At 42.4% G+C, this 19,806-nt stretch overlaps 1 protein-coding gene across 2 annotated transcripts; it reads left to right on the top strand.

Moving 5' to 3' along the window:
• Nucleotides 1-2,800: 2,800 nt before the first annotated feature.
• NME4 (NME/NM23 nucleoside diphosphate kinase 4) lies at nucleotides 2,801-19,403 on the top strand. Of its 2 annotated transcripts, none has more exons than XM_044657141.1 (5): nucleotides 2,801-3,005; nucleotides 14,279-14,412; nucleotides 15,041-15,142; nucleotides 17,863-17,975; nucleotides 18,966-19,403. In XM_044657141.1, exons 1-5 carry the CDS (start codon nucleotides 2,858-2,860, stop codon nucleotides 19,084-19,086), a joined length of 618 nt encoding a protein of 205 aa, XP_044513076.1. In that variant the 5' UTR covers nucleotides 2,801-2,857; the 3' UTR covers nucleotides 19,087-19,403. The 2 variants fall into 2 exon arrangements, with proteins under 2 accessions (XP_044513076.1, XP_044513075.1); XM_044657140.1 differs by having other exon boundaries at nucleotides 14,981-15,142.
• Nucleotides 19,404-19,806: the final 403 nt, after the last annotated feature.

The raw sequence follows: 19,806 nt of genomic DNA, 5'->3' as shown, positions 1-19,806 counted from the left end.
CAAAGCACTTCTCACACAAATAAAGTCAGATCTAGACAATTGGAAAAACATTAATTGCTCATGGGTAGGCTGAGCTAATATAATAAAAATGACAATTCTACCCAAATTAATTTACCTATTCAGTACCATATCAATCAAACTACCAAATAAATACTTTCTAGAACTAGAAAAAAGAATAACAACATTCTTCTGGAAGAACAAAAGGTCAAGAATATCAGGGGAACTAATGAAAAAAATGTAAAGGAAGGAGGCCTAGCAGTATCAGACCTTAAACTGTACTATTATAAAGCAGTGGTCATCAAAACAATCTGGTACTGGCTAAGAAATAGAATAGTAGATCAATGGAGTGGATTAGATACACAATATAGGTGGGTAAATGACCTTAGCAACCTGGTTTTTGATAAACACAAAAATCTAGCTTTTGGCATAAGAACTCATTCTTTAACAAAAACTGCTGGGAAAATTGGAAAACAGCTATGTATAGACCAATATCTCACATCCTATTCTAAGATAAAAGCAAGCGGATACATGACTTAGATAAAAGGAATGATACCATATCTAAATTAAGGGAACCCAGAATAGTCTACCTGGCCAGTCTTTGGAGAAGGGAAGAATTTATGACCAAACAAGAGATAAGGAGTATTATAAGATATAAGATGAATAATTTTGATTATATTAAATAAAAAAACTTTTGTACAAACAAAACTAATCTAAGATTAGAAGGGAAACAACAAACGGGGAACATTTTTTTATAATTGTGTGAAAGACCCTGGGGTCTTTCCTGTATCCCTGAACTGCTAGCTTTACAACAGCCTCAATCAACTTTCTTTCCCTTATGTTAATAATCTCTTCTCACCTTGTTATTGACTCGTCTTACCTTACCTTACAATTTACCTCTTCTTTATCAGTCGTTCTTCAACTCACATCCTTCTTTTGTTTCTCCTTTTACTTTTCAGATCCTTCTCAAGTCTTTCTCCTTTTCATTAAATTATTTAGCTTGAATGTTTCACCCTTAGCTCAAGAACTCCTTCAACTCATCTTTTCAATTTCTCACTCTTTCCATTCACATCCTCAACTCCATTTAATCTCTGGTCTTCTTCACAATCTCAAAGTCTACCAAACCACTTTTACACTTCCATTAAAAAACAAAACAAAATGCCTCAAATCCTTCTCCTGATCCTTCTGCTCATCATTACACTATAAGCTCCTTGAAGGTAGAGGCTATCTTTTGCTTCTTTCTATACAGCCAGTGTTTAGCACAGCACCTCACACATTATAGATACTTAATAAATGCTTACTGATTGAAGTAGTCCTTGCATGGATAGACTGAAGCATCTTTTCTCTAGACCCATTGGGCAGAACTGGGGTGGAAAACCACATTTCAACTTCAGATAAGGAAGAATTTCTTAACATCCCTTCCAGCAATAAAATGAATTCTCTTATAATATGATAAACATTCAAACAAACTGGATAACTACCTGTGAAAGGTGCTCTAGAAAGGATTTCTGCACTGACTAAAAGATTGGACTAAAGACCTCTAAAGTCCCTTCTAGTTGAGAGTCTAGGATTCTAAGTTAGAGATCAGAACACCAGAATAGACAGATTTAACTCTTCCAGAACACAAACACATTGAATTGGTCTCTCTCCTCTGAAAGGGTCAAAAAAGCTCCTTCTTCTGTTGTCATCTATTCCAGCCAGGGGAAACAAAGCTAAATTCCAGGGAAATGATGGAGGAAAGATGAGGTTGAGCATACATATCTCAGGCAGACAGAAATGGCTATGACTATCCCAAGGTCTGGAGACTGAGCTAATTCTTTCCTTTGGTTCAGAACTAAATTTGTTCTTCGTCTTCCTCTAGTTGGTGGAATGCAAAGAAACAGCCCCTCAGGCACATACTAGTTACTGGGCAATTTCCTGTGAAAGAAGAGGGTAGACTAATGGGGTGACTCCACTATCAGTTTTAAGACCAGGTCTTGGCTTCCCTTCGGAGGCTACGAGGAAAGTGTCTAATCCCAGGCCAACTAGCCCAGCCCTGCCAGATACTTAGGCGTGGGAAAAGTGGAAAAGGGGCATACCCATCCCATCCCCCACTCCCCAAACAAGAAAAACCAAATATTATCCACAACGGATAGAACGTTTGTTTACTTTCCAGCGTCGAGACTTCTGCGTATCCCTTAGATACAGATTTTTTTTTTTTTTAATATTGTGGTTCAGGGGAAGAGACCTCTTCTGCAGTATAAAAGCTGATTCCACCTTTCTCAGAAGAATTTGTGTCCTCATCTGTTAACTATTGATATTATCTGCATAATGTCCCCTATATGGTTATTGTGTTATTGTTAATAAGGAGAGAGCGCGAAAGCCTTAATCCCTACTCAAGACCAACTGTTTGATCAGGAGGTAGAAAAGGGCTTTAAAAAATCTCATCTCTGACCACTTTACGTTACACATACTCTCTCAGGTATCCAGACCTGAATCCTGTCCCCTTCCTTTCCTGGATAATCCAAGAGAAGGAGAGATCTGTATAATCTGACCCAGTCCTAGACCAGAGTCTCGGAGGGGAGGGGTAGGGAATAGGGGAGGGGTACTTCCCTGCATGGGCAGCCAGCCAGCCAGAGGGGAGGAAAGGGAAAAGCTACTATTTGAAAGGGGTGGGCCTGAAACTTGAAACTCGGGTTGTGTTCCCACCCCTACCCCATCACTCCCCACCCCTTTGGGATAGGGGCGGGAGGCTGGTGCAGGGCCTGGCCCGCCCTGGTCCCTGTCCGTCCCTTCCTCCTAGACGCCCATTACTTGGGGAGCGGGCCGGGCTGAGGGCGAGCAGCCCGGCCGCCCCGGGGCTCAGGGCAAGGGGGCGGACATGGGCTTCTTTCCACATTGCGCGCTGCGGAGCCTCTTGGGCCCCGGGCGCGTGCAGGGCACTAGCCGCATCCCGGGTACGAAGCAGCTGCTCCTATCTCTGCCCCACGGAGGAGTGCCTAGCTCTCTTATGCTCCGCTACAGCTCGGGTGAGTGGGAAAGGGAGGCCCTGGCCCCTTAGGAGGACGTGAAAGAGTGGTGAGGTGGGGATGGACAAACAAGGGTCCTCGCTGTCTTTATGGAAAGCCCTTGCATCCGAGAGAAGCGAGTCTGATCTGGGTCTCTCCTTTTCCCAGGGATAAGAGTTTGACACCCCCTTTTTCCCCCCTCCCGCCCTACTTCCTTCTCTAACCTCCGCCCCTCTCCCCTAGTCTCTCCATCGCCCTGCATTTGGGAGAATTGTGAAGAGCTCCCTCCCTCTTCTCCTCCCGACCCAAACTCTGGCCAATCCTCCCCCATCCCCTAGGTCCACCCGATCTTCCGGGATGGCTGCAAAACCAGCCAATGATCTAGCGGACCAGCATCCTTCCTTGTGGTCTGCTTCACTTTCTTAAGTGAGAGGTCATCTGCGCTGGGCCCTTTGTTCCCGAGCCTGCGCAGGAGCCCACGTGGACAGCTGTGAGGAGTGGAAATTGAAGAAGAAAACTGTCCTCCCCTCTCCATGTACTTACCATTGCAATCTACCTCTCAGCTCCAGGTTGCCATAGTTTTTTGTTTTTTGTTTTTTTCTTTTAGACCTGTCTTTTATCCTCTGCTTCAGTTTAGACAATGACTATTTCCTATAGGGTTGCACCTCTGTTTTCTTGCTGGATAGGAGATCTGCAAACCTCGTCAGGTAGTAAAGAGCCAGATAGTAAGGGAGTAGGGTGAGGGAAGTAGGGCCAGGTGATGCTGAGTGCTGTCCCTAGAATCATAGTGGCTCAAAAGTTGGAACTAACCGAGAAGAACATCTGGACCCAAAGAAGAAATTTCTTTACAACATACAGTAAATTATTTAAAGTCCTCTAGGTGGGAAAAGCCACTACCACTTGAGGAGGCCCATTCAACTTTGATAGCTCTAAATAATAGGAATGATCATTTTCTTCATATTAAGCCTAAATATACTTCTCTGAAAATTTCACCCATCATTTTTTGTAAATCAAATCCCTTCCCATCCTAAAGCTTAAATATTCTTCCCTGAAATTTTCACCCATCATTTCTTGCTCTGCAGAATAAATCAAATCCCCTTCCCACACTAATAATGATTGTTGTTATTCTTGTTCAGTTGTTTCAGTCATAGCTGATTCTTCCTGACCCCATCTAGGCTTTTCATGGCAAAGATACCAGAGTGGTTTGTAATTTCCTTCTCCAACTAATAATAATAATAGTTAACGTTTATTTAGCAATTTAAAGACTGCAATGCACTTAAAAGGTTATCCCATTTGATTTTCTCAACAAACCTGAGTTAGGTACTGTTATTTATCCCCATTTGGGGGATGAGGAAACTGAGACTGGGAGAGATTAAGTAACTTGCCTGGGGTCACAAAGCTAGTAAGTATCTGAGGCTGGATTTGAGGCCAGTTTTCCTAAAGCATAGACTAGTGATGGGCAAACTTTTTAAGGAGGGGGCCAAAGGAAAGGAAATGCTCATCTGTCTGTCTGTTTCTAAGGCAACTCTTTTAAAGTTTCATTGTATTGTATCCTACTCATTGTATTTATCAGATTAGGAATAATGTCAAGAGAGGGATAGAACATTTCAGGGGGCCACATCAGGCCAGGGGACTGCATCTGGTCCACAGGTCGCCCATCACTGGCCTAGACCATCACTATCTAGTATGCCACCTAGGCTGCCTCTTGAAGACAGATATCATATTTTCTCTTAATCTTCTCTTCTCACACTAAACAACTTTAGTTCTTTTCATAGAGCATATGGCATTGTCTCAAGATCCTTCATAATCTTAGTCACCTCACCCTTTTCTGGATGATCTCCAGTTTATCAATGCCCTTCTTAAAATGTGGAACCCAGAAGTAAACACAGTGTGCTCCAGATATGGCCTGACCAGGGCTGACTTCAGTGGTATTATCACCTCTTGTCATCTTGAACACTATGCATCTTAATAAAACTTTAAGGTTACATTCATTTATTTTGGCTGTCATATTGAGCTCATACAAAACTTGTGGTCTATTAAAGCTCTCAGATCTTTTTCAGAGCAACTACTTTCTAGTTATGTCCCCTTCACCTTGTATTTGTTGTTGCTAAATATAATGTACAACTTTATTTTATTCCTTTAAAATTTCATCTTAGTTTGCTTTACCCCAATATTCTAGCAAGTTGATACCTTCGTGGATTGAAACTCATTCATCTTGTTAGCTAGCTCTTTGTGTCTGTCTCTTTGTTTCTCTTTTCTCTTAAAATAAAATATGAATATTTTATTAATGTTTTTTTTTCTTTAAAAATTTACTGTCAATTCCCGATGACTCCTCTTCCCCCATCCCCATCATGGAAATCTTCCCTTATAACAGAGAAGTACAGTAAAATAAATCAACACATTGGTCCTATCAGATAACATGTATCTCATTCAGCCTCTGTAGTCCACCACTTCTCTGCTTGAAGGTGTGAGGCACGCTTCATTGCCAGTTCTCTGAATTGGTCTTTGTGTTTATCTGAATGCTAATGTTTATTGATTGGTATTTTTTCCATATTGCTTTCCTTTATACCAGTGGTTCCCAAACTTTTTTGGCCTATCTCCCCCTTTCCAGAAAAGATATTACTTAGCGCCCCCTGTCACATACTATCACTGCCCCCTTACAGTTATTCACCGCTCCCAAATGCACCTGTGGCCATCACTGCCCACCCTGAATTGCTGCAGCACCCACCAGGGGGCGATGGCGCCCACTTTGGGAATCACTGCTTTACACTAACTGTTGAATTGTTCTCTTGGTTCTGCTTACTTTACTGCATCAGTTCATATAATTATTCCCAAGTTTTTTTTAATTTTTTTTTAAACCCTTACCTTCTGTCTTGGAGTCAATACAGTGTATTGGCTCCAAGGCAGAAGAGTTGTAAGGGTAGGCAATGGGGGTCAAGTGACTTGCCCAGGGTCACACAGCTGGGAAGTGTCTGAGGCCAGATTTGAACCTAAGACCTCCCGTCTCTAGGCCTGGTTCTCAATCCACTGAGCTACCCAGCTGCCCCCTATTCCCAAGTTTTTCTAAACTCTTCATGGTCATCATTTCGTATGGCACAATAATAATAATGATGATAATGTTACATTAAAAAAACACTTTAACCATTCTCCAGTAAAGGGACATTCCCTTTTTAGTTCTTTCTTTAAACTTCTTGTTATCTGCCCACTCAATAAGCATGCTGTGCCTTTACCTAAGATCACAGGGCCAAAGACAGATTCCTAGGACACTAATTTTACCCAACAACAACCCTGGGAGGTGGGTGTTATCATTATCATTTTACTGGTGAAGCAACTGAGGCAGACATAGGTTAAGTGACTTGCTTAGGTTCACCCATCTAATAAGTATTAGGTAGTATTTGAGCCCAGGTTTTCCAGACTCTAGGTCCAGTTTTTATCTACTGTGTCTTCTAGTTTCCTCTAAGTTCTAATCTAAAGATTATAAAGGGAAGGGAACTTAGAAATCATCTGGTTCCACTTCACTTTACAGATGGCAAAAAACTAAGGTCTATTGAGGGGAGGTGACTAATTTAAACTCAGATGGACAGTAGTAAATAGTAAAGCTGGGAATTAAATCCAATTTTTCTGATTCTAAGACCAATATTCCTTCTGGTTCAGGATCTACGAAGGATGTTTTTTCTATCTTATCCTGCAGATTGAGTGAATTAGGCATCTGTATCTCCCTACCTTCCTAACTGAAAAATGAAGCCTGCATCATTTGCTAAGAAACTGAGCTGCAGAAGGGCTATGTTATCATGGCTGTCATTTTAAGAATTACCATGTGCCATTCTGTCTTGTATCAGAAGAGGCAGAGATCACTATCACCTGATAGATGTTTTGCTTATTTGGGGTTCTCAAGGCTTCTAGCTTCCTAAGAAGATGCTAGATCCTTACCTTTATCTACCTTTCTTGAACTGAATTGAATTCAATATCTGTTTCCTTTTTCTTGGACCAAGCCACACTGAGATCCAGGGAATGCTGGCCTGAAATCATTGATGTCAGTCCTGATCTAAGAAAGGGCAGGCTAAGGTGAGTAGGCTTAGGAGAATGGAAAATTGTCATTTGTGAAGGGGCTGAATTTTATAACCTTCTACAGATGTCTTGTCCTTTATGTTAACTCAACTGCCTTTTCAAGACTCAAGAAATAGGATCATGGACTCATAGCTGGACCTCAGAGCCTCTTTTAGGCCAATCCTCTCTTTATTGATGAGGAAACAAATCCAGAGAAGTTAGTTCTTATGCCTAAGGTTATAGAGGTAGAAAGTAACAGTGGTAGGATGGGAGCTCAATTTCTCTGACTCTAAATTCAATATTCTTTTTACTTGCTGGTTCTCAGTTATGGAACTTTAGGGAATTTGGAGATAGCAGAAGGAATTTGGAAATTAGAGAAGCTTGGTTTCATACAAATCATAGCATTAGCACTGCAAGAGATCCTGAAATTATATAATGCAGCTCCTGCTTTTTACATATGAGGAAACTGAGGCTCTGAGAGAAGAAATGATTTATCTAAGGTTACACATAGAAGTTAGTAGTAGATCCAGGACTAGAACTCATGCCTTCAGATTTATAGTACTGCTTTTCTAAGGTTAGGAACCAGTACCAGCTTATTCTTGAAGTAGCTAGCAACAGGGCATATGATCTTGGAAAAATTTCTTAATCTTTATACTTTAGTTTTCTTACCTGTAAAATGAGGAAGGGGCAAAGATCTCAACCTTGCCTCCTTCCCAGTGTTGTTGTGAGGATCAGATGAGATAATGGATGAAAAGTCTCCTTGAAAAGGTAAAAATTATATGCATAAGCCATAAGCAAAAATTGGGTCAAACCCCACACATTCTGACATCCTGCCCAGCTTCCAGCCTTTGGACCACATACAGAAAGCTTGAGGCACTCCATATTGCCCTTGACCATGATAGGTCGGTTTGGGGTTGGGCACATTTTGCAGGAGGTTATTAGAAGGGCTGTTTGGGCTCTTATGCAGAATGGGACATTGGACCTTTAGACTAGATCTGTTCTTTTTTCCTTAACTGAGTACTCAAATTGATGTTATCCCTTCAATTTGCATATTCTCTCTAAGCTCATAAATTGAAATCTACCCGTGGTCTATCTGTCTTCATCACCCCTCCTCCTTCCCTCCCTTCTTCCCTCCCCCTTTCTTCATTCCTTCTTCCTTCCTTCCTTCCTTCCTTCCTTCCTTCCTTCCTTCCTTCCTTCTTTCTTTTTCTTTCTTTCTTTCTTTCTTTCTTTCTTTCTTTCTTTCTTTCTTTTGTTCTTTCTTTCTTTCTTTCTTTCTTTTTTTCTTTTTTTCTTTCTTTCTTTCTTCTTTTTCTCTGACTTAGTAACAAATCTAAGAAAGAGTGGTAAGGTCTAGGCAGATGGAGTTAAGTGACTTGCCCAGGTCCTCCTGATTCTGGCCCTAGAGCTCTGTCCACTGAACCACCTAGCTGCTCCTGATATGCTCTTATTGTGCAACTCTTTTTCATGTCCTCCCATAAGTTTGTTGTAAGATCTTGGTTCAATTCCTTGCTTTCTTGATATCTTGGGAATGAATACCAGTGTAGCACACAAGTTTCTTTGGTTCTTTTCTAAAAAATCATTATCTCTTAATCTTGCTCTGAGACCAGTTCATAGATTTCTTTGACTTAACTTTCACTCTAGTTTGATAACATCTTTCAGAATTTCTTCTTTACAAGATCTGTTGCTTCCTGGGAGACACTCATCTTTAATCCGTTATAAGACTATGCAACTTTATTAAAAAAAAGTTTCAGGGAGAAGCTTGGGGTCATTAAAAGATTTCTGCAGTTTCTCAAAGACAATCCAGCCTACTTTTCTCTCCATGTTCAATTCTGGATCTTTTCTTCTTAGCTTTAAAAAAAAAATTTATTTCCAAACCTCTTATCACCTCGAGCTACTTACCAACAGCCATTCTGTAGTTCTTGTCATCCAGGGTGGAGCTTTAGGGGAATTGTAAGATTAGGTCTGGTCTGCCCCTTTTCATCCCTGTTCATCTTATCTTCAAGTCTGTGAGGAGGCATAGAGGATACAAATGTGGACTGGTTCTAAATCAACATGGTTGGGAGTAGCAGAAGAGCAGCTGATCTAACATCCTTTTCCTTAGTACTTCTGTGTGGCTTTGCAGATAAACTGTCAAATCCTATGTGGTGAAAGCTTCCTTTAATCTCCAGCCATTATTATAGCTCACACTTAACAGTTCAGCTTAGTTTAATGGAAAGAGCAATATCTTTTGGTTGAGACCTGGCTCCTCCCCACAGATACTTCCTAGCTGTATGACCTTGGGCAAATTATTTATCCCTGATTCCTTAGCCCTTGTTGATCTTCTGCCTTAGAACTAATACTGACATAAAGTAAGGATAGGATGATGCCAACTGTGTTGGTGAACCTATATAGGGCTGCTCCCTTTTCTCTCTTCATGTAGGCCTGAGGACATTTCTCACATCCCCCGTCCCTCTGCCCAGAAGCCCAATGGGAATATTTCCTCCCTCCCCTATCTAGGGTGGGGCTTGGGGGCTCACATGTGCAGTTTGGGTACACTGTCTCTAAAAGGTTCGCCATCACTGCCATAGAACATTCTAAGCCTTCAAGAAGACAATTATGTTTCCAGATGTAATAAAAAAACCAAACACTATTTGGCAAGTTAGTTTTCTTCAGCAAAGAGCCAATGAAAATGGGGGATGGGGAAGGGGGTGCTGGGCTGAGCTGTCCTTGCTTTCTGTAGTCCTGCCTCCATTCACCTGCTCTTGGACCCAAGAAGAAAAGACTGAGGCATCGTAAATGAAGTACCATCACTTTAAAGGAAATAAATCTTTGCTCTTGCTTCCCATGGACAAAGAAAATGCAAAAAGTAACAGACTAGATCACTGACCCAGATCCCAAACACAGGAATACCTTGTAATTCTCCCTAACATAAAGGCATTAATACAGTATATGAAAAATAAATTCTCACACTGCCTGTACTGAAGGGGTTCTCTGATCTCTTGGGCAAAGAAGAGTTAGTAGCCAAGAACAAATTTCCATGTTGATGGGCTGTCCTAATGCTGGCATCCTCTACCCTATTCCTATTTCAAGAAAAGATGCCAGGACAAGAGCTTTTCTAGGTAGACTCTGGGTGCTTTTCCTTGTGTCTGGAATAATATCTGCTTTAAATTCTGCTGCCAAGAAGTCCCTAAGAAGTTACTAACTCCTGTGGCCTGGGATGAGGTAGATTGAAGAGAGGGTGTGGCCCATAGGATTTTTTTTTTTTTTTAAACCCTCACCTTCCATCTTGGAGTCAATACTATGTATTGATTCCAAGGCAGAAGAGTGGTAAGGGCTAAGCAATAGGGGTTAAGGGACTTGCCCAGGGTCACACAGCTAGGAAGTGGCTGAGGCCAGATTTGAACCCAGGACTTCCCGTCTCTAGGCCTGGCTCTCAATCCACTGCGCCACCCAGCTACCCCTCACAGGATTTTGAACCAAACAAGATCTGAGCCATTAGGTCAAGAGGAAGCATCATACAGTGGAAAGGGCATTGGTCTTAGAGCTGAGTTTGAGTTCCAGCCCTGATTCCAAGACAGAAGGTAAGGGTTTTTAAAAGAGAGAGATAGTGCCCTGTGTAAGGAGAGTGGGAAGAGCAGGGGGAGAGCAGGTTTTGACAGACTTTAAAAGCGAAACAAAATATTTCATATTTGATCCTAGTGGAAATAGGGAGCCATTGGAGTTTATTAAGTGGAGGTGGAAGAATGGGGTAATATAGTCTGACCCTTACAGACTTAAGGAAGATCAATTTAACAGCTTAGTGGAGGATGGGCTGGAGTAGAGAAAGGCTTGAGGCAAGAAGACCAAACAATAGTCTATGGCAAGAGCCCGGACACAAGATGGTGAAGGCTTGTACCAGAGTGGTAGCAGTGTTAAAGGGAATAAGACAATATGTGGGTTATGGAATATAGTATATAATATAAATGGGATAATATTATGAGTTAGGGAGGTCGAAACAACAGGATTTGGCAACGGATTAGATTTGGGAGGGGGCTGGTCAGAGAGAGCGAGAAATTGAGGATGACACCTAGGTTGTAACTTGTGTGACTGGGAACATGGGTGATATATATATGTACATATATATATTTTTTAATCCTTATCTTCCATCTTTGAATCAATACTGTGTGTTGGTTCCAAGGCAGAAGAGCAGTAAGGGTTAGGCAACTGGGATTAAGTGACTTGCCCAGGGACCCACAGCTAGGAAGGATCTGAGGCCAGATTGAATCCAGCATCTTCTTTCTCCAGGCCTGACTCTGTCCACTAAGCCACCTAAATGCCTCCTTCATAATGATACTCTTGACAGTGATAGGGAAATCAGGAAAAGATTTGCAGCGGAAAAAATAAGTCCAGTTTGGGACATTCTAAATTTCACATGTTCACAAGACATCCATTTTGAGAGCCTAGAGGGGCAGAGAGAAGTTAGGATTTGATAAATAGATCAGTAGAGAGATGATAATGGAATTCATAGGCACTGATGAGATCACTAAATGAAATAGTATAGAGAGAGAAGAGAAGAAGCCCCAGGACATGGCTTTGTGGGACATCCAAGGTGAGTGGGCATGACATGGATGAGAATCCAGTAAAGAAGACTGAGAAGGAGAAGACTGACAGGTAGGAGGAGAACCAGAAGAGAGAAAGGTCACAAAAACCTAGAGAGAGGAGGGTGATCAATAGGGTCAAAGACTGCAGAGGGGTCAAAAAGGATGAGTATTGAGAAAAAGGCCAATATATTTGGCAATTAAGAGATCATTGATAACTTTGGAGAGAATAGTTTCATTTGAATGATGAGGTTAGAAGTCAAACTTTAGAGAGTTGAGAAGGGAGTGAGAGGCAAAAATGTAGAAGCACCTATTATAGACAGCCTTTTCAAGGAGGTTAGCCTTCTCAAGGAGTTTAACCACAAAAAGGAGGACAGATTGAGGACAACAGCTAATGGATCTTCTGAGGGTTTTTTGAGGATGAGGAGACATGGGCATGTTTGTTTGCATTCATTTTTTCATCTCTTCTTCAGGGTCAAGCTTGGTCATTATATTTATACAATGTTCGATTTTTTTCCCTTTCCATTTACATTGTCTTAGACATTGTACAAACTATTTTCTTCTATTTTGCTTAGTTTTGCATCATTTTATATAGCTCCTATGCTTCTCTGAATTCGTCATATTTCTTATTTTTACAATCTAATAACTTTTCGTTACGTTCGTATCTTACGATTGTTTAGACATCCCTCAAGCAATGGACATTTGTTTGTTTCCAGTTCTATAAAAAGTGCTGCTATAAATATTTTGGTGTGCAGTGGCCTTTTCTTTCAATCACTGACCTCCTTGGTGTATGGGCCTAGCTGTGGGGTCTTTGGATCAAAGAGTTTGGATACTGAAATATGACAGCATTATTAGTGACTCCCAGGATTTGTTACCATGCTAGTTGTATTTAGAATTCCCTGTGTCTATGAACATTTCTCAGACACATAGAAAAGACTACATTCTATTCTTCCCTGTGTTTTCTCTCTGTCTCTCCCCCTTCCACCTCCCCCCTCCCCCTTTCTTTTTCCCATCCACTCCCTTTGCCTTGTGCCTTGTTGCCTGGTATCAAGATGAAGTACTCCTGAGGGGATAACCCAACCCCCAAACTAAGACTCTGCTATTCCTTAATTTCAGAAATACTGACTCATGAAACAAAGTGATGAGGCAACTGAAGGATAACACTCTGCCTCCTTCAGTGTGTTAGGAAATGGTACCTTTCCCCCAGTCTTGAGAGGCAGGACACAAGTATAATGAGAGACAGAATCCTTGGCTTTTTCCCACTCTGGGGATCTGTGCTATCTCTGCCTATACCTCTAGGCCTCCCCATAGATGTGTTCCTAATTAGCCTCCTTCCTTCCCAGCAATGCTGTCTTAGTAACTGGGCAAAATGCGTCATTGAATGGTATTTTTAGGACTGCTGGGTTGCTCTGGGAAAGCTGCAGTTTTGTGGCTGTACCTTTTGCCCAGCTAGGAGCCCAAGCATAGTCAATGAATTAATAAACATTTGTTAAGCACCTACTATGTGCTCTAGACATTGTACTAAACATGCAGATTGCTGCCATAGCTAAAAGGACCAGGCCTCTAGGCACTCTTCTTCCAGGTATAGAAGGCAGTCCTAGTTGGGGTCTCCTCAAAATGACTGTCAGGTGAGTGGGATCCTGAAACTTCTCAGGAGACTTTAAATGTGGTTTCTTCTCCCTTGAAATGCAGCCCTTTCTAGGGTAAAATGTTCCATAGACTCTGAATGTATTTCCTAAAAAGAAAGAGGATTCTTTTGTTAGAAAACTGAGACTAAGTGTAACTCAGCATATCTCGCCCTTTGCCCCAGACCAGTAGAAGAGATGGAGAGACTGTCTGGTTCATAGAATCCTACTATCTTCGAGTAGGAAGGAACCTCAGAGTCCATCACATCTTATTCATACCAGAATACCAATATAGAGACTCCCTTTACAACATCCCCAATATATTGTTCATCCTTCGCTTGAAAACCTTCAACAATGCGGAAAGGTACCATTTCCCAACACGCGGAAGGAGGCAGAGTGTTATCCTTCAGTTCCCTCATCACTTTGTTTCCTGAGTCCCTTTTCTTTTTTTTTTGGACAGCTCTCACTGTAAGGGATGCCTTCTTGACTCTGACCCAACATTAACTTCTCAGCAGCTTCTACATATGGTTTCTAGTTGTGCCCTCTGAGGTCAAGCAGGACAAGCCTCTTTTCTACACGATGCCCCCTCAAATACTTCAAAGAAAGTGATTGGATCCCTGCCGCTCCATTATTCCCTTTCCCCCTCCCCATTTCTTTCCTTCTTTAGAATAAACATCCCTAATTTCTTCCATGATTTTAATATGATCTGCTTTTCTGTTCTCATCACTATCTTCTAGAAGGTTCCTAGAACACAACACTTTAGAGTGGAGTAGAGCAGTGGGATTATTACTTCCCTTGTTCTTGACATTGCCTCTGTCAGTGCAACCTAAGGTGGCATTAGCTCTTTTGATTGCCTTGTGGACTAACTAACATCAAGCTTGTCTGCTAAAATCCCTGGGTCTTTTTCACATGTAATACAGTATTATTCAGTGTACTTGTGTAATTGATTTTGTTGAGCCTGAATGTGGGACTTTATGTTTCTTCTCATTGAATTTGAGCTTATTAGATATCAGCAGACCCAAGAGGCCAATCTTGGTGGTGACTCTGTTTCCCTTTCCTATAGGGGGACTTATTAGAACCCAGGAACGAACACTAATTGCAGTAAAGCCAGATGGTGTTCAGCGGAGGCTCGTTGGAGATGTCATTAGGCGCTTTGAGAGGCGAGGGTTCAAGCTGGTGGGCATGAAGCTACTACAGGTAACAGTGGCCACCATGGAGGACCCTGAGAATTTTCCTGAGGGGGGGCTCTGTTCCTTTAAGTTGGGACTCTAAAGCAAGGCATCAGCACTGACTAGAGTCAGACTTTCCTGCATGATGCCCCAGCTAAGCCTGTTTAACCCTTTCCCTTTAAAGACTCCAAGTCAAAAAAGACTTGGTTCTGGTTTCCGCTTTCTGCACTCCATCCTCATTGGTTTCATGAAAGCCCATCATTTCTAGCCCAAGTATTCAGGGCTATGTTTCATGCATAAAATAGCATGGAACCTCTAAAGTTGATTCTTTTACTTCTTTTATGGATGCCTACAAGGGCCAATAGCATTTAGTTTGCCAACAGCAGCCATATTTTTATTTGTAGTTCCTAGTTCCCTCATTGGCAGAGCTGATGTGTCCTGGGAAAGTGTGGTGCCCTGGCTTTGGAAAGAGATGAGTTGCTGCCTTAGGAATCCCCTGGCCTTTTGGAACTAGACAGTGCCACTACTCAATCAACCAACCCAGCATCCTTGGCCTGCTGCATAGAGCAGGTTCTGAGTAAACTGACCTTTCCCAGGTCCTCCTGGTGCTATCTGGCTCCAGAATTCTTCCCAACTCTCTCCTCAATGCCTTCCAGGCCCCAGAAAAAGTCCTTGCTGAGCATTACCACGACCTGAAGAAGAAGCCCTTCTATCCAAACTTGATCAAGTATATGAGCTCTGGTCCTGTGGTTGCGATGGTAAGACTAGCCTGGGTCTGGGGTGTGCTAAGAGGGAAAGTGGCAGGGGTGGGGCTTCCTTTGAGATGTTGGGAGTCTGTGAAATGCCACCAGTGCCACCTTATAGCTCCTGATGGTGACGAAAGAGACAAAACAACCAGGCTCTTTTGTTGGCTTCCTCTCAGATATTTTTAGTGACTTCCTTATCTGTCAAAAGAGGATACCTGGAATAGCTGGATGATACAGTGGATTGAGAGCCAGGCCTAGAGATGGGAGTGTCTAGGTTCAAATCTGGCCTCAGACACTTCCTAGCTGTGTGACCCTGGACAAGTCACTTAACCTCAGTTGCCTAGCCCTTACTGCTCTTTTTCCTTGGAACCAATACATAGTATTGATTCTAAGATGGAAGGTAAGGGTTATTTTGAAAAGAAAAAAAATAGGATTGCTTTAAGAGCAAGTCCACAGTCAGTCAGTCAATCAAAAACATGGTAAGTTAAGTGCATACCATAAGGACCAGGCATTGTGCTAAGCTCTGAGGATACAAAGAAAAGCAAATAGATACATGGTTTCTGCTCTTAAGGAGGTCCTAGTGTGCAAACAGCTTATCTTATATAAGATATATAAAATGGAAAGTGTTCTGAGAGCCAAAGGCATTGAGGGAGGAGGAGAGAGAGACAGTGTGGGTGTGTGAGAGAGAGAAAGAAAGAAAGAGCCAGACACAGAGAGAACCAGACACAGAGAGAACCAGACACAGAGAGAGCCAGACACAGAGAGAGCCAGATACAGACACAGACACAGACACAGACACAGACACAGACACAGACACAGACACAGAGAGACACAGAGAGACACAGAGAGAGAGACACACACACACAAACATAGAGACAGACACAGAGAGAGACAGACGCAGAGACACAGAGAGAAAGAGAGAGACAGAAAAACCAAGAGACTGGGAATGATCTCCTGAAGAAGATGGAATTTTAACTGAACCTTAAAGGAAGCCAGAGAAGTCAGGAAGTAGAAGTGAGAAGGGAAAACATTCCAGACAGTGGTATGTTGGGTAAATATTTAGTAGCTGGCTCTGTGAGGGAAAATTGCATACAGGATACACTTTTTTTTTTAAACCCTTACCTTCTGTCTTGGAGTCAATACTATGTATTGGTTCCAAGGCAGAAGAGCAGTAAGGGCTAGGCAATGGGGGTCAAGTGACTTGCTCAGGGTCACACAGCTAGGAAGTGTCTGAGGCCAGATTTGTACTTAGGACCTCTGGTCTCTAGGCCTGACTCTCAATCCACTGAGCCACCCAGCTGCCCCCCAGGATGCACTTTTAAGTTGAATGTACATCATTGAATTTTTCTCCATCATTTTCTTAAGTCTAGACAATGCACAACAGAATCAGTCATGCCCTGGTTTGTAGCATTTGCTGATTTCTGAGGTGCGAATGTTCACATTGAAATTTTTAACAATCAGGGCAGCTAGGTGGCTCAGTGGAGAGTCAAGCCTGGAGACAGGAGGTTCTGGGTTCAAATACAGCCTCAGACACTTCCTAGCTGGATGACTGGGTAATCGCCATTGCCTAGCCTTTACTCTTCTTCTGCCTTGGAACAGATACTTAGTATTGATTCTAAGATGGAAAGTAAGGATTTTTAAAAAAGAAAATTCAACAATCAGCTCTAGAGAGCTGGTTCATCTAGCTGACTCCAGCATGCTCCTTATCCCAGGCATGGGAGGTAGCCAGTAAAAGGTACAGATCTGGGAGCTGGAGTGTCAGGTGTGAGGGCCAACAAGGAGGTCAGAATAGCTGGAACAGAGCTCATGGAAAGGAGTTAAGTATAAGAAACCCGGATATGTAGGAAGGGACCAAGTCATGAAGTGCTTCAAATTCCAAAGAGAATTTAACTCTAGAGGCATTCAGTCTTTCTGGATACTAGGGCACTTCATTCATTCATCCAGCATTTATTAAAAAATGCATCTTGTAAGGAGATAGGCAGGGTACAAGGCTTCAGACAAGCATGGAAGTGACAATCTAGTCAGGAAGGCTGGAACACAAACACAGAGAGCTCTAAGGTATACAGTTACATGATGAGTATCTTTGAGAGGTGCAAAACAAAGTCCTTTTCCCAGACCAGTGTCCTGGGCTCTTGATCCTCCCCATTTCTATCTCCTCCTATTACGAGTGTGTAGTTTAGTTAGTGCTGGGTTGATTACTCCATGAAGGTGTCGCCCAACTCTTCAACTCGTCAGACATTTATCTCTCCCTTAATATGTACTTGATAGAAAAGGCACAAAGACGGAAAACAGCAGAGCCCCAGTGCTAGCTTAGCACCAACTCTTGTTATATGACTGCCTGGTACGTCCTATACAGGTAATGGGTGCTTGCTGATTGATTGATTGCCTCAAGAAATTTATTATCTAGGACGTAGGAAAGGATGTTTACATAGCTAAATCCAATATGAGAGAAAAGGTTCCTGAAGGGAAAGTAGAGAGCCAGATAAAGTGTTACAGGAGAATTTGAGGAGGAAAGAGCCCACTTTCAGTTAGCAGAGTCAGAGAAATCTTCCCAGAGGAGATGGTGGCTGAATGGAAGCTTGAAGATCAAAAAGAGGCCAAAAGGAAAGCATTTGAAATGTGGGAAATAGCCTGTATGAACCCATAGAAATAAGAGGCAGATATCCAGGATGAACTGTTTGCTCCGTTCCCTTTTTTTGACAGGAACAAGCTGGGTCTTTTTTGTGTTGCAGGTCTGGGAAGGGTACAATGTGGTCCGTACCTCTAGGGCCATGGTAGGAGACACTGACTCAGCAGATGCTGCCCCTGGGACCATCCGAGGAGATTTCAGTGTTCACATCAGCAGGTACTGGTGGAGAGGAGTTAGCAGGCTGGGTAGCCTGAAAGTGTGTGTGTGTGGGGGAGGGGAATGAGAAGAAGCTGTAAGGGGAGAACCAGGAGAGAGCCAAGTCACAAAAATCTAGAGAGAAGAAAGTATCAAAGAGAAGGGAGCGATTAGTAATATCAAAACTAGGTAGCACCAGCTTGGAGTTAACAAGACCTGAGTACAGATCCAGCCTTAGCCATGTTCTACTTATGTGATCCTGGATGAGTCTCTTAACCTCTTTTGGCCTTAGTTTGCTCATCTGTAAAATGGGAAAAATAATAATACTCATCTCCCAGGTTATCGTGAGGTTCAAAATGAGAAAATAGTTTAAAGAATTAAACACAGTGCCTGGTACGTGTACGTAGTAGGCACATAATAAATGCTTATTCCCTTCAGAGGCTACAGAGATGTAAAAGGATAAGAATTGAGAAAAGGCCATTAGATTTGGCAATTCAGAGATCATTTGTAACTTTGAAGAGAGTAGTTTTACTTGAGTGATGGATGAGATCAGATGTTATAGAGTTAAGAAGAAGGTGAGAGGAAATAGGGAACATTATTATAGATGGTCTTTGCAAGGAGTTTGGCCTCAAGAAGGAAGAGAGGTTAAGTCTGTATCTACAGGAACATAGTTTGTGGGGATGAATGGATCATGAAGGTATTTTTTGAGGATAGGGGAACATTATATAAATGTGAATTATTCAAATGATCCAAGGAAAGGAAATATAGAAATTCTGATGGTCTGACGATAATACCAAAATGGAGTCTTGGTGGGAGAAAACATTATCCTATTCTGTGAAGCTTTCATTTCTCCATCCAGGGGGATTACTTAGGCAGCAATATAGAGCAAAAGAACTGGGGGGTGGGATCTTTGGGTGAGGAGAGATTGAGAGTATGGGAGAGATCACCTGGGACCAGCTACATGGAGACCCCCCCCAAAGCTCATCCCTGCTGCTTGTTTCTCTGGAACAGGAATGTTGTCCATGCCAGTGACTCTGTGGAAGTGGCCCAGAGAGAGATCAGCCTGTGGTTTCATAGCAGTGAGCTGGTGGATTGGAACTGCTGCAGTCACAGCAACCTGTACCATGTGTGAGGGAGGGTCTCAGCCCACCTCCTGCCCACACTGACCACAGACCTAGGAGCAACTACCTCTGCCAATGAGAATGCCATGTTCTTCCCTTCCTTCTGCCCCTGTCCAAGCTCCATGCCATCTCGCTGTCTTGTCTCCCTCTCCCCCACTGCAGAGACCTCTCTGATGCCAAACATGTGCCTTTTCACTCCGTGGCCCAAGCCATTGGAGGACTGAGTCTGATCCTTCCCTCCATCACAGTGCAAGTCAGTCAACCTTGAGGGCAATTGCCTGTAACCAGAGATGATGATGACTATTAAAGGAGATACATTAAAATTCAATGTTTCTTGGTAATAATTCGTCCTTTCTTATTTATATAAATGGGGATCAATTTCTTCCATTAGATTTTTTTAAAAAGCCTTTACCTTCCATCTTAGAATCAATACTGTGTTTTGGTTCCAAGGCAGAAGAGTGTAAGGGGTAGGCAATGGGGGTTAAGTGATTTTGCCCAGGGTCACACAGCCAGGAAATGTCTGAGGCCAGATTTGAACCTAGGACCTCCTGACTCCAGACCTGACTCTCTATCCACTGTGTTATCTAATTGCCTCCCCTTAACATTAGCTTTTTTTTTTTTTTTTTAACCCTTACCTTTCATCTTAGAATCAGTACTGTGTATTGGTTCTAAGGCAGAAGAGCAGTAAGGGCTAGGTAATGAGAGTCAAGTGACTTGCCCAGGGTCACACA

Source organism: Gracilinanus agilis, chromosome 1, assembly GCF_016433145.1.
Source record: "Gracilinanus agilis isolate LMUSP501 chromosome 1, AgileGrace, whole genome shotgun sequence".
Taxonomy (NCBI): domain Eukaryota; kingdom Metazoa; phylum Chordata; class Mammalia; order Didelphimorphia; family Didelphidae; genus Gracilinanus; species Gracilinanus agilis.
This window is presented reverse-complemented; position numbering and strand designations above follow the sequence as displayed.